This window comes from Anopheles funestus, chromosome 3RL, assembly GCF_943734845.2.
Source record: "Anopheles funestus chromosome 3RL, idAnoFuneDA-416_04, whole genome shotgun sequence".
NCBI classification, from domain to species: Eukaryota; Metazoa; Arthropoda; class Insecta; order Diptera; family Culicidae; genus Anopheles; species Anopheles funestus.
In genome coordinates this window covers 42,780,129-42,795,143 of record NC_064599.1, presented here as the reverse complement: position 1 = coordinate 42,795,143, position 15,015 = coordinate 42,780,129, and the positions used below count along the sequence as shown (strand labels likewise).

The 15,015-nt window shown below is 40.9% G+C and overlaps 1 protein-coding gene across 1 annotated transcript in view; it reads left to right on the top strand.

The window, feature by feature from the left end:
* The window catches only part of LOC125770857 (SCY1-like protein 2), a 100,699-nt gene that overhangs the window by 67,939 nt on the left and 17,745 nt on the right, over nt 1-15,015 (top strand). The window contains exon 20 of the mRNA XM_049440893.1: nt 11,451-11,600. Coding sequence (XP_049296850.1) covers nt 11,451-11,600 — 150 coding nt within the window. The remainder of the gene's footprint in view (nt 1-11,450; nt 11,601-15,015) is intronic.

Here is a 15,015-nt window from a genome sequence, read left to right as displayed (position 1 = left end):
TGGATCTCGTATCTGCCTGCTTGGCTATATCTTGAGACCATCGTCACTTCACGATATGTTGTGCCTTTGGCACATTACATCACACCTGCGTGGTTTAATTTGTCCGTGTTTGACATGCACGTTTCTGTCTGTGTATGTGTGTGTGTGTGTTTTATGCGACCAAGGAATCGTCTAAAATGGATGGATTGCTCGATAAGTGTGAGAATGTTTTCTCACAGCACACCTCTATTCGCATGTAATGTGCGATCGGTGTTTGTCTTTCATTGCACTTGATCGTGTGTTTGCATTCTGTGTCTCGTTCGGCTGTCTCAACCATGCCGTAAATGTTCTTTTTTTTTTCAAACATCGCATAATCCTTACATGGACGTGCTAAGTCCCGCTGCACACGTGTCGTCACAGTCTCGTTCTATGGCTGATGCATTATTATTGTTGTGTCCACTATAATGTCCACTATGCGCTGTCCTCGCTAATGTGTCTTGTCCGTGCTTGCTGCTTGTTTTGTTTTTTTTCTTTGTGTCATTTTTTGTGTTTTGTGTACGTCCTCATCGTTGTGCCATTTGAAGTGCTCTCCTATGTTTCATGTGATGTTGACCATGTTCAAGACGCTTCCAAAGTAAATTAACTTCTACTGCAAAAAAGCAGCACCGAAAAACCATATCCCTTGACCACTTTTTCCCAACATTCCCAGCTATTATGTGACCAGATGACTTGATCTTGTTTTTTTTTGTTGCTACCCCAACGCCGATTCATGTTACGAATAGAGTTTTACGGGTCAGCAATTATCCGACGATCTATAGCTTTTAACGTTCGTCTACAGCTCTTAGCACATCCCAGAAGATTGATTGATTAGATGAGATGAGTTCGCCTTTACCACACTGGGTAAAAAAGCCATTTCCCTTACTTCACACTATCGACATGTTGCGCTTGAAAAATAGGAGAAAAACGAAACAAGAAACAAACAAAAAAGCCTTTCTTTTTTATGACTGCAGTGCATCATCGGCACTTTTGCTGCATCGGATAGATAGCGTTTAGGATGTCGTTTCGTTTTTTGCTCCCTACCAGTTTTGTTGAGCTGCTTTATACCGGTACACATTCCGTATAAAGGCGCATAAAGCTACTCACACCTAACCTGTTGAACTGAAGGTACCTGTTGACATTTGCCCGGGAAAATGTTAGCTTTTTCACATGTTTTTTTTTGTTATTTCATTCCTGTGGTTGTCCTTTCTGGCTTAGATTCTGTTTCACTTTTGTTCCGTCGATAACGATCTACGCTGGCGTCCATGAAAGTATGTTTTTTTATGTTTTTTCGACAACATACACTAGTAGATTACAATGGGACGTGAATGAGTGGGTGGTACAATCCAGTACCATACGGTACTAAAACAGAATGTGTCTCGAAAAACAAAATGAAAAAAAACTAACGCGTTTGCAACAGGTTTTATCCTCCGCGAAGCTTTTCACTTATTTTAGAATGGTGCCTACAATGTAGTGCATGGTATGCTGTTGAAAGAATGATGTTCAGTTTTTATCACTCTATAAAGCTTTTTAATTTCATCTAGTGGAAGAGTTGGATATATTCCAACAAGCAGTACAATTATTCATCTAATAAAGCGACCAAAATAAAATTGCAGAAAAACATCAACCATTCAAAACATATTTACTCTTGGTATTGCTGATAATTGCTCTCACATCATCGCATTGATGAGTTTTGCAATCCTTTTAGTCAACCATTTTTCTTTATTAACAACCTGTACCATTTGTGGAAGTTTGGCGTTCGATTGAATATTTCCCCCCTTTTCAACGTTGAAGTGAGGTCAACCGCTTTTGCCTTTGTATGATATTTTATTTGCCTTTCTCCACATTGACTTTTTATACCTTGAGCCTCGTGTATGTGGGCAATTAATATTTTTACTTTTCAATTTGTTTACGCTGGTGTAATTGAAATAAACTCAAACGAAATGAGGTTTTTTTCGTGTTTTAATTTATGTTTCCGCATTTCCTCCACATGAAGTAAACAAGAAAAAACAAACAATTTGTTCAATCTTACTTTCCTCTGCTACGTTTTAATACATCCGTGCTTATTAGCATACCATACTGATATTTTCTGTTTTAGTTCACTTGTTCAAATATTGATTTCGTTTCTCTTCCTCACGTTCATTTTACACTAAATTTCTACGCTTTCTCTAATTTGTCTACGCTTTCTGATTAACATGACTTTAACACTGTTCTGTTTTACATATGTTGTATAACGTTTTGGGATGATATAAATTATATTCCCTTCCTATCATTCAAAAAGACTATCCTATGCGCTTGCTAAACTTGTCCGCTAAAGTGTAAAAGTTGGCTTTCTCTATTGTTTCGAGTTTTTCTGTCCTGTGGCGTCCGCTTGCAATTTTTATATTCGTTTCGTTCAACTGTTTGAGCTTTATTTGTGGTTTGTATTGTTTTACAATAAAGGTTCTATCTTCTCTTTATATCTGTTAAAAATGAATGCGTTCGTTATATTGTGATTTTACTTGCAAAAAAACCTCTTAGTTTAAATATTTAACCTCTATTTTTAATTTTAAGTCCACAAAAGAACAAAACCTAAGTATACAATTGCTAAAGCATTTAATGCTTTAGTATATCGTTTGTTTGCGTTTATTCGTTTCTGTTTCGTGATGCTAATTGATTGAAATATTTAAGCTAGCAATAATGTCTATAGAAGGATTTTCAACCAGCGATCCATGACGTGTGTTTTGCCATTTGAGATGAAAACCGGTTTTCTGAAAAACATCCTTCGTAAAGTTCATTCTGTGCAATAAATAGGTGGTTCAGAAGCCATGAAAATCGATTTTTTTATTAATACGTGGTTCATTGAAATTTGTGAAACTATTTTTGCGTGTAGTTTATTTCACCTCAAGCTCTAAATCGAATATTGAACGTACAAACATTCTTCAGAAACAATCGATCATATAAATAATATACAAAATAGATTATTTCCACCAAAACAAAATTTTACATTAAACTGAGCTGAACAAACTTGCGGAATTCGGATGCTGAATTTTCTTTCGAGAATAGTTACCGTACGATTGGCGGGATTTTTACGCGAAGAAGAGGGATTTTGTTTATTTGTTTTTCCTTTTATAACCTTTTCTCTGAGTGCCCACTGAGTGCCACCGGCACTCACAATACGACAGTTGCTGAAACTTGACGAAACCAGCAAACTGTCGGTTTATACCACTATATTGTTATTCTTGTGTAAACATACTCCCCCCCATGACAGAATGTCATAACAAAGGCGAAAGGAACTACCCATCTGGCAGAAAGACACTCACGGAGCTCATAAATTGATCGACTAGTCGTTCGACCAGCTGAACGACTAGCGAAGTTATTCGATCGATATTTCCGAAGCGACCCGACCGCGCGTCGTTGAATCCGAAGCAACCCGATCGCATGCGCCGATGAATTCCAAGCGAGCCAATCGCGTGCGCCGATTATCCTGAGCGACCCGATCGTGCGCCATTTCTTTCTCTCGTCGTTTCTTTCGACAGTCACGTACACAAAAATTTACACTTCAAATATTTTTTTTTATTTCACAATATTTTTTCACAATATTAACAAGTGTTGTTAATTCACTTTTTATATTATTTTTAACTACTATAAATTAGTAAATTAATCACATTTATCACTTTAAAAGAACAAAAAAACTTCAAAACTCGTACACGATGAAATCTTGGCTGTAGATGAACATCCTTCCTGCACTGTGCACTGTTGCATGATGTTGCGGCTGTCGATGCTGTTTGATTCCACCCTTGAATGGTCTTCTGAAACACTTGAAATCGAAACACAAGAACATGATTAGCATCGAATAAATGTGCTGTATATTTTTCAACACTTTTACATACCTTTGAGGACACAGTTCGTTGATAATTCACTATTTTAAACCTCCTCAAATTAACGCGTCCATATTGCACTCTCTCGGATCACGAAGTCCGGCAATGCGGACTGTGTGCATGTGCGTGTTCCGCGTTTGCTTCTTCCTTTTTTCTTTGTAAATTGTTTGAAAATCACACTCGGGTCGCTCGGTCAGCACGATCAACACCAACACATTGACAAAACCGCTCACCACAGGGCACGAACCGCAAAAACCACTCAAAAATAGCGAGATGGAATGATGAAAAAGCGAGAGGTCAATATAAAATCTTCGGAAATTGTCAGATGGGTAGCATGTGGTTTCACCGTCCGCTAACGGCAGTAAACAGATTTTGTTGATCGGACGAGTGATGATCCCTTTTACCGTTTGTAATTTTACCACACGTGTGAGCTGGTCCTCTCCAGGATGAATTGCAACGATGCGTGCTAGGGGCCATCGGGTTGTTGGTAAGGATTCATCCAGTAGTATAACCAATCGGCCGGTGAGTATATCGTTGGTTCGGTGATGTCTTCCTATTGCTTCACCCTTTGTCAATTGCCGTAGCTCCGCTGAAAATGCGTCTTGCTGTGCTAAACGACATAGCACAGTTTTAGCAGCTTCCATGTATTCGGGAGTGATGACTAAAGGTGATGTGAAGTGTGTTGGTGTTCGTTGAGTGCGTGCCTTCTCCTTAGTGTTACGTGTGAAGCGAATGCAGTATGCAACGATGCGCAACAATCGCGTGTAGCTGGAACACAACGTAAACCAAGGGTTAGTGATGGTGTTTACATAGGCAGCACTCACCTGACGAATTTCGAGATTCGTATCTTCAGCTGGTTCAGGATTACAGTTGGGCCAGTTGGATGCGGGTAGTGCTAGCCATTCCGGACCGCAACTCCACAGCTTGCTCTGCAGGAAATCTGCTGCTGACATGCCGCGTGAGACCAGATCGGCAGGGTTAGTTGAGCCGGGAACATGCCTCCACTGACGAGGATGAGTATAATGCTGCACCTCCGATACTCGGTTGCCTACGAACGTTGCCCACGTGTTAGGTGAGGCGCTGATCCACTTTAACGTGACGGTAGAATCGGACCAAAAGAATACTTCTGCTGCGTGTAGTCCCATCGCCTTCTTGACTCGATCGTAAAGATGAGCGCCTAATACTGCAGCACACAGTTCCAGTCGAGGTAGTGTGACACGCTTAAGTGGTGCCACTCGCGACTTGGATGAAAGTAAAGTGGTGCGAACTTCTCCTTGCTCACTTTCGCAACGAACATAAATGCAGGCCCCGTAAGCTGCTTCAGATGCGTCACAGAAGGTGTGTAACTGCAATTTACTACCAGGTAACAGCGCATAGCGATCGATCTTAAAACCGGATATGAGTGGCCAATCTTGCTGAATATTTTTCCATTTCTTGCAGATAGAATCAGGAACAAGATCGTCCCAACCAGCTTTCTGCAACCACAACTCCTGCATCAAGATTTTGGCTCGCACGACAATGGGAGAAATAAGGCCAAGCGGATCGAACATGCGGGCTATGTTAGAGAGGATGCTTCTTTTAGTAGGACTTGCTGTGTCGGTGTCGATTGCGGACTCGAATGATAGAACATCATGTTCTGGCTCCCACGAAACTCCAAGAGTCTTTACCGTTTCGTCGGGTATAAACTGTAGCGCTGACTGTGTGCCGATCTGATCCGCAGTTAGACCGGTAAGCACCTCTAATCGGTTTGAAGTCCACTTCCGTAATTCAAAACCACCCCTTGAAAGTAATTCATCTAACTCTACTCGTAGACGCCGAGCACTTTCGATCGAATCCGCACCGCCTATGAAGTCGTCCACGTAGAAATTGCTCTTCAGAGCGGATGCGGCAAAAGGATATGTGGTTCCCTCATCGTTTGCAAGCTGCTGCAAGGTTCGAGTTGCAAGGAAGGATGATGGGGACAACCCATAGGTTACGGTGTTCAGCTCGTAATACTGGATCGGTGAATGCGAATCAAACCGGAAACAAATGCGGGCATACTTCCTATCGTCTGGATGCAGTAGTATTTGGCGGTACATTTTAGCAATGTCTCCAACAACCGCCACCTTATACGTGCGGAATCGCAGAATGATGTCCAGCAAATCATCCTGCACTGCAGGGCCGACACATAGCGCTTCGTTGAGCGAGTATCCAGATGATGTTTTCGCTGATCCATCAAACACCACCCTGGTTTTTGTTGTTGTGCTCGAAGCCTTGAATACGGGATGGTGCGGCAGATAATATGCTGATTCGTCGTCAGCTGGAGCTTGTATCAGCGACATGTGCCCTAGCTCCAAATATTCATGCATGAATTCATGGTATGCCGCTTTAATATGAGGATCGCGTTCTAGGCGCCTTTCGAGCATTGTAAAACGTCGTAGAGCTGATAATTTCGAAAGACCCAGCTTTTCTTCAAAGTCAGGCTGCTTTGGTAAACGAACAATATAACGACCAGTATCGTCTCGTTGTGTTGTATCTTGGTATAATTTTTCGCAATACCTTTCTTCGGGGGAGTAACCATCTCTTATTTGTAATTCTTCCACTTTCCAGAATCGCTCGAGTGATTCCTCAAGCGTGCTCATGCAGACGACGGAAGATGCGTTGGAAGTTTCGGTGTTGTTATTACATGCTGATGCTGAGCCGGTCACGATCCAGCCGAAGACACTTTCAATGAGGACAGGAAGGTTATACGAAATTTTATATTGCGCCCCGCTCTGGAAAAATGCATGATAATGCCGGGCACCGAGGATAAGATCGAGCGGTGCCGACTTATTAAACTGGGGGTCGGCAAGCATAAAATTCGGCGGAATTTGCCACTCGGCGGTGCGCACATCATGTGCTGGCAAATCCCCAATCAAATTGTCCACAATCAAGAAATCAGTATTCAGCTGATATTGGCCCGTTCGGGAGGAAATTTTCGCACGCACCGATTTCCGCACCGGGGTGGAAGAGTGACCCGCACCGATGAGCGTTACGTTGACCGTATCAAGTTTCAACGCTAACCTCTGAGCAAGCCTGGTGCTCATCAAATCAGGCTGCGAGGCACTATCCAATAGTGCTCGCACTGGATGCAGAGTACCATGTGAATCAGCAACGTGTACCACGGCAGTTTGCAAAAAAACATGATCATATGTTTGCTGGCTTGCGTGTGCTGCTACGTGGTGTCTTTGGGTGTTTGTGGCGTGATCGTCTTTGTTCTGTGGGTGGCTTACCGGAACATTTCGCGCAGCTGGCATGGTGTTTGCAGTGGGAAGTGCTCCTTGTGCGTTGTGTACGTTGTGTAAAAGTGTATGGTGTGCTGAGTGACAGTGTCTGCATTTGTATTGCGAGGAGCAATCGCGCGCTCGGTGGTTGTCCCGCAAACAATTTAAACATAGTTTATTGGACATGACCTGTCGATATCGTTCTTCCGGACCCATTGTCATGAATCGCGGACATTTCGTGATGCTATGCTCTTGCTGGCATATTATGCACCTACGTGTTTCGTGAGAGGTAGACGGAAAACTAGCCAGCCGAGTGAGATTCGATTGTTTATGTGTGAAGTGCGTGTGATTTCCGCTAGAGGGCGCGTCGGTATTGTTTACCATTAGAGTTTCGAGCACTCGCATTCGGCGTTGCAAAAATTGCACCAAGCCTTCGTAGCTTGGATTTTCATTTGTTGATGCAAATTCCTCCCAATCGCGCAACGTTGTTGTAGGCAATTTTGTGCATAGCAAATGTTCCAATACGCTACTCCAAGCATCTGTGTTTTCACCCAAGTGGTTTAGCGTTTTCTTGTGCCGCTCGAACTCATCGACAAGATGGTGAAGGGTTGAGGCACTTTCCCGTTTCATGGTGGCCATTCCGAATAAGGCTTGCAAATGACGCTTTTTTAACAGGTACTCGTTAGAGTAACGCTCCGTCAGTATTTTCCATGCTATTTCATAGTTTGCGGCACTGATGGTGATGGATTCAATAACCTTAGCGGCTTCTCCCTTTAAGGATGCGCGCAAATAGTGGAACTTTTGGATCGGCGGTAGGTCGGGGTTATCATGTATTAAGCCCTCAAAAGTGTCCCTATACGTTAGCCACTGCATGTAATCACCATCGTATTCAGGAAGCGCGATGGTGGGAAGTTTAATGCCTACTAGGGGGCTTGGGCCAGCGTTTGGTGTGGAACTAATGCTTCGAGGAACATGCACCCTTTTAGCCTTTAGCTGGGAATGTGCGCGTATCAAGCGCGGCTCAAAATCATCGCGTAAAGCGGCATTGTGCGCAATTTCTTCTTCGGTGATTGCCAAATCCTCTAGCTGACCTTGGATTTTCTCCAAGTCAATGGACAGCTGGTCGAACTTTGTTATGCGCGTTTCGATCTCGATAGCGTCTCGTTCCGGGAGAAAATCAAGGAGGAACTTTTCGTGGCGATCTAATGAGACCAGCAAAATTGCCCTTCGGGACGATAGAATGACGGCAGACGCTGGCATGATCAGACACGATGGTAATAGCTTCGTCAGCGGTAACGAAAAAACGGGAGTGTTGTGTCGCGATAAAATTTGCGTTATGCGTAGGAAAAAACAGGTCGCGAGAATCCGCAAATTAATAACCAGCAATTCGGCGTATCCTGGTCACGGCACCATGAACAAACTTGCGGAATTCGGATGCTGAATTTTCTTTCGAGAATAGTTACCGTACGATTGGCGGGATTTTTACGCGAAGAAGAGGGATTTTGTTTATTTGTTTTTCCTTTTATAACCTTTTCTCTGAGTGCCCACTGAGTGCCACCGGCACTCACAATACGACAGTTGCTGAAACTTGACGAAACCAGCAAACTGTCGGTTTATACCACTATATTGTTATTCTTGTGTAAACATGAGCTTTATGAATACTATTAGGGAAATTATTTTTTGATAATACAATTAACAACTATAAAATCACACTATTTGTAACAAAGGCACCCACACGCTAACGCCTGTACAGGCACACGTGTGTTTTCAAACCGAACAATTGCACCTAGCATACACAAAAAAACAATCAATCAGAAAACAAACAAAAGCAAGATGGGCCACTCAAACATACTGACACTATCATCAGTCATGCTGTCATGCACTTGGCGCATACGGTGTACTACGCGGGCTAGTAAACTTTCGTACCACCATTCGAACAACCATTATCTGTATCTCGTTCAATCGAACAGAATCGAAAGATGAGCAGAAACAAATATACGCTTTTCTTCCCGTTTGACTCTTTAGCTTGCACGGAGCATGATCGTGAGTACTATCTATCTGTAATTCTTGTTTTCATGTTATCGTGTGCCGTAGCGTAGCTGCGTTTCCTACAGCCTTCTAGCGTAAGCGTTAATATACTTCCGCGAAACCGGCACGTAACCGGGATCGAACTTCTACATCCTGTGGGTTCAACATTCGTACTGTAGTAGAAGAGTTTTGGTTTTGGTCTCTGAAACTTTCCAACTACTTTCCCTGCAACACCACACCCGATCCATTTTCTTTGCCTTCCTCGGATTGGGATATGCAGCGTTGCGGGCTTATGAGGGCTTCAGAGCCGCCAAGAGAAATGATTTCCGCTACCCGATGAAAAATATTTTCCCTTTGTTTGTGTTTGCGCAGCATATCCTGCAGGAAGGTTTGCTTTCACATGCTATTCACCTGGCATCCTTCAACTTGCGGTACTTTTCTTCCATGTCTGTGAGGCCATTTGCCATTGCAAAACATGGCGAGAAAGTTTTCTTGGCCGAATCCCTTGCTGCCACTACAGTGCTAGTGTTTGTTTTAGTTTTATCCCTTCCGGCGGAAATCACTTTTCTTCAAAAACTATTATCTCTCTGCATATGCGATGCATGTTCTGCTTTCTGCTCGTATCCGGCTTCTATTGTCTGTTCGGACAGCTATCAGCGGAAGGATCGTGTTACAGCCGAACGGGAACAATTTTTGCCAAGATTTCTATTCGTGACGTAGTGCTGAAACTTGCGGGTTCACCTGAATTACCCGATCCTGCCAGTTCATCCTTTCTTGTGTGTACCGGTGAAGCGTTTGCATTTGGTTTTGTGCACCAGTGTTTGGCAAATTTCTTTGCGCAAACAAACAGCACTCGTCGTTCGGCTGGTTCCATCCCGATTCGTTGCCGCAACGTCACAACGTATCGTTTGCTGTTTCCTTAATCCCTTGCCAACAATCCATTCCATTACCACAACTACCCACGCCAAAAAGGGAACGCATTTGCATCAAGTAAGTGTGCAGAACGTGATGAGCAGCTTTAATGTTTCTGTCCAGAGATTTTTCCCTGTTATCAGGAATCAGATCAGGACGCTGGGTGGGTGCTTTCTATTCGTTCCTTTTTTCTTTTTCTTCCCATCTGAGATTTGTTTGCTGTGTCGTTTGTCGCATTTTATTTTTTGTTTCCAATACTGCATTGGCTTTTATTGGCTGTAAAGTGAAAATGGACTATGCTCGCGTACTGTTACCATTTATCTGTAGCTTACTTCCTTGCCTTAGGTGCTACTATTAACGGATTTTTCGTTTGTTTGTTTAACTTGTAATAAATGTATAATAAGTATGGTTTATGAAACATTCAATTTGTTTAAAAGGTACGTGGCTTGCTACTAATGAAGTCCATTTTAACTCATTTTTTGCATCATTTTCTTTCACTATCACAAATTATCTCTATTTATCCAATTGGAACACTATTGGCACAATTTTGATCGAAATTTTAAATTTTTATCCTAATTTACTAAACTGACCAAACATTAAACAGTTTATCGTCCTTGTCAGGGTGCATGAGCAATAATAATAAAATCTGTCATTGGAAGGATACTTTATGACACTGACAACCATCTTTAGGCACTAATTAACAATTCAATTCAATAACTTGTTGAAAGAATCAGTTACAATTACTCGAGTATTACAACAACTCGGTGCCATAATTATATTTTTTAAAATGTTATTTATTTATTTATTCGTAAAAAACGTAAAAAAATGTTATATATCTACAAAGAAATACACATTTTTAACAAATAAATAGTTTGTATCACAAACAAACAAGGTTTAGTACAATTTGTGACTTATTTTAAACGGCACAGTCCGTTAAACTTTAGCACCCCCGCATATCTTGCGACAAAGTGCTTTCCAAATGCCCACCATTTTATCGTTCGGTGCCAAATGACGATGGAACGAAGGAAACTCATCACAACCCACATCGTCCAATCAAGCAATAAAACACGCCTGCCGATGACAGTTTTTACCACCCACAGGAAAGAAACAAAAAAAAACACAACGAACAAATGGAAGGTATGCACAATTGGCCAACCCTGCCAGTTGCTCATGCACCTTGACGGACGAAAGGCAAATGGCCCGTGACAGCGGCGTGGAAGAAACAATCGACCGAACCAAAATTGACAACCACTAATTGCATTTCGCTTTTCTCTTCTCTTTTTTCATTCCGTTCCCCACGATGTTTTTTTACGCCTCCTTCTTCCATCTCTCTCGTCTTTGGGGACATTCTGCCACGGCCCGGCCCTCACCGATGGATCCTAATGTACCGCAGGGAGGCTCGATGCCGAACACTTCGAGCAGTGTTCCGTTCCTACTGTCGTCGAGCATGCAATCGATCCGGAGCCGTCGTACCTCGACCGTGCTCTCGTCCGGACCGCTCGGTTCCGGTTCCGGACTGCTCCAACAGCTCGGTTCCGGCATGGTAAGACAACTGACTGGTTATGGTGGCTCCGGTGCCGCAAGTCCGGTTCAACAGTCTCTTTTCAATGGAAATTCTAGTAGTCAGACTCGAAATAATTATGTACGAAAGTGTCCGTCACTAAATATTACGTTTAGCCGTTAAGACACACACCGATCACATCGCATACGCCTTCCGACTCACGTTCGCGCACCCCACCGACACGTTGCACATGTGTTCATATGATCACAGGCTCACTCACACACATTCCACCGCAACACTTCGCATTTTCACTCACGATCATGATCACATATTCATCCATCCGCTCTACATCACACCTTCATCGCTACGTGTTTATCAACTCGCAAACAATTTTGTTTCATTCACTGCTTTTATCACATATTTCGTTTACTTCTGCCGTCACATAATATGCTTTAATAAGCATAACTTTGTTTGCTATTTTAGGTACAAACTGTGCCTCATTTTACCAATTGGCAGAAAACAATTCTTTACTTTTACCGGTTTTTTTCATCTTATTGGCGTAATTTTCTATACGTTTCGCTCATTTTCATTGTTGCTCTTGTTTCGGAAAATCTGTTCATTTTATTTCACACATTTTAATTGTCATTGATGTAGTGTTTCAAATTACATTTATTTCCTAATTCTATTTTTACATTAAGCGAATTTCACACATTGGCACGTTTCTTTTTATTCGTTTTTGCGTCACTTATTCGAAACGAGTGCACTTTGTTCAACTGAATCATATCTTTGGATTGAGCAATTTTTCTTTTCTCATTGCTAATTCTTTCCCAAAATGCATTTAAAAGCTCGAAACAGTCGCACATTATGCAAACGAAAACAATCAAACGAATACAATAACAACACGAATATAAACCCCCCTTAAATTCTGGCAAAAAAGGCAATAATGAAGAGGTGCAAGCGAAAACTAGTTTATAACAATTACAAATGTAGTTGAAATGAAGATAATATAATGCAACAGCATTAACAATATCAAATGCAAAAGATAGGTAAAGGTTAAGAAAAATAATAATGAGTTCATCCGCTAGCGAATTCGCCCTTGGATAGTAACATTAAGAAAAAACCTACAACATCTTCGTTAACATCCCGGGCAGATTTGAGTGTTAAGCAACGTGCGATTTATATTGTAACTTAGCATTTACGATGCAAATCCAAATTTAATATTTCCTCACTAAAATTGGATACCAGAAAGTTTGAGCAAGCAAAAAAGATGCAACGGCCATCAGTTACACATAGCGTACTCAATTTCTCAACCACGTAAGTATACAGAAGTACAACGATCGTTCATGGGCTAGTTGGTAACCTTCGTCGACAAATCATCGGCCAAACGATGGTGCTGGTGGGCTCACCAAAACAATGGTTAACGATAAGACTGGTGGGTGTTGAATGTATGTTTTCCCATCTTGTAATATGTCCTGTTTTTCTATGTTTGTGCGTTGTGTGCAAATGTTATGTGAGTATGAGTGTGAGAAAGGGAGAGTGTGTATGGGTGTGTATGTAACTGCAATAATATACATTGATAAGCTGTTCGTAACGGTCACAGCAACATATGCTCTAATTGGCTAGTGATAAGTTCTATTACCGTTTAACATAATTCGAAACGAGACTGTAATGGGCAGAAATCATCATGTAATAATTGTTATGTGTGTACTTTTCTGTCAAGAATGCACTCTTTAGGTACTTCATACATTAAGTGGAGCATTCAACATTTAATTATATCTGCTGAAAAATATTTGTTTAAAACACTAATGTTTATTTCGGTTATATAAATTAAGAATTTTAGAAGTTTTAAAAGGAACAAATATTCAAGAATCCAAGACCATAACAAAGAAACTGTATGTTGGCATACATATTCGAAGTTTTCGAAAGGTATTTGTGTCAACTAATGAACAGGCTAGTGGCTTCGTGTATACTATCTCTGTCTATTTCTATGGGATTGAATCTTTTTCACATCCCATTTCCCACTTTTCTGGACAACTTAATGCTATCAATTTTGCTTTCTTCTTTCCTTTTCCCTATCCAATGATCTCTAATGTTAGTTTTAGTACAATATGTTCAATGTGTAAATAAATGAATCTCTATCTACCTCACACCTAGCAAAAGGTTTGCACGTGGCTATAAGAGCCTTTCTGTTAAAATATTTATGTTTGCCTTTATTCGTAATAGACAATTTGTAACGATCATGCCTTGTCACAATGGATACCTCTATTCAGCATTTATGATTGTCAAACTGTCAGCAAAGGTTACGCAACATCTCTTGTCAATGTTACTGTACGGTCAAGCTGTAGTGCCGTGTGCATTGTTTGTCGAGCCTACTGGAAAATTGCCAAACTTTAATGTTTTTTTTTTTTCAAATCTGTCAAACTATCCTTCTCACCCTTCTGTACTAAATGCTGTGAATATACATATACTACACTCGCGCTTGTGATTTCAAATACAAACTAACCAAACTGTCATGTTCGTTTGCCATACTGCTGTGACTAACCTCTAACAACGTGGTTTGAGCTTTACTATATGTGTCGATGTTTCGATGTTCCGCATAGTTCTGTAGGATCTATCTTCTTTTTTCATTAATGTTGATAAACATAAAACTATCATCGGAATGCATTAACCAGCGCTACTAAAACAAAACAGCACAACAGTCGACAAAAGTAAAACAATAGCTATGATAAAACTATGTTTGCTTACAGCCTATAGGTGGAATGTAAAATAAAACAAATTATAATTAGCCCCAAGAGCAATTCTAAACTGTTTTGCCACAATCAAAACCCATTAACTACCATCTCATCAACATCAACTGTAGAAGCGTTACAAACGCCACTCATACAAGCTGTACAAAATTGTGTTTGTTTTACTTTATCGCATTTTACTCATCGTTGCCATTCTCTGCCCGGGAATCAATAATGATCTTGTTGTAGTGTACTTTATTGCAAACCTCATAAAACAGATTGCCTCCAATGGTGCAAAAACCGCTGCATCCTATTTTTGCAATGATGAATGAGAATGTTTAAGAATTCCGTCAACATACTTTCCTTATCTAACGAGTTTCATTTTTGCTAGTAGCCGTGTTTGATGCTTATGCTTCTTTTTTTACATTAAAAAATTCTATTAGTCTTTTATTTTAGCTTTTCGTGCTTCTGCTATAAAAACATCCATTAGCTTCCCGGAATCCTCGCATTATTCAACATTATTCGCTTTTCGTTTCGTTAACTCTCCTTTTCATGTTTAATTTCCTTGATAATGTATATGGCTCATGACTAACAGGTCACAACAACAAAATGCTTTAAATATTAAGACTAACAGATTTGATTTAAAAACTAAAACTGAGTAAATTTATGTTTTGATTGCACAGTTTATTTTCATGCAATGTATCAACTAATAATTACAATTAAAGAAATTC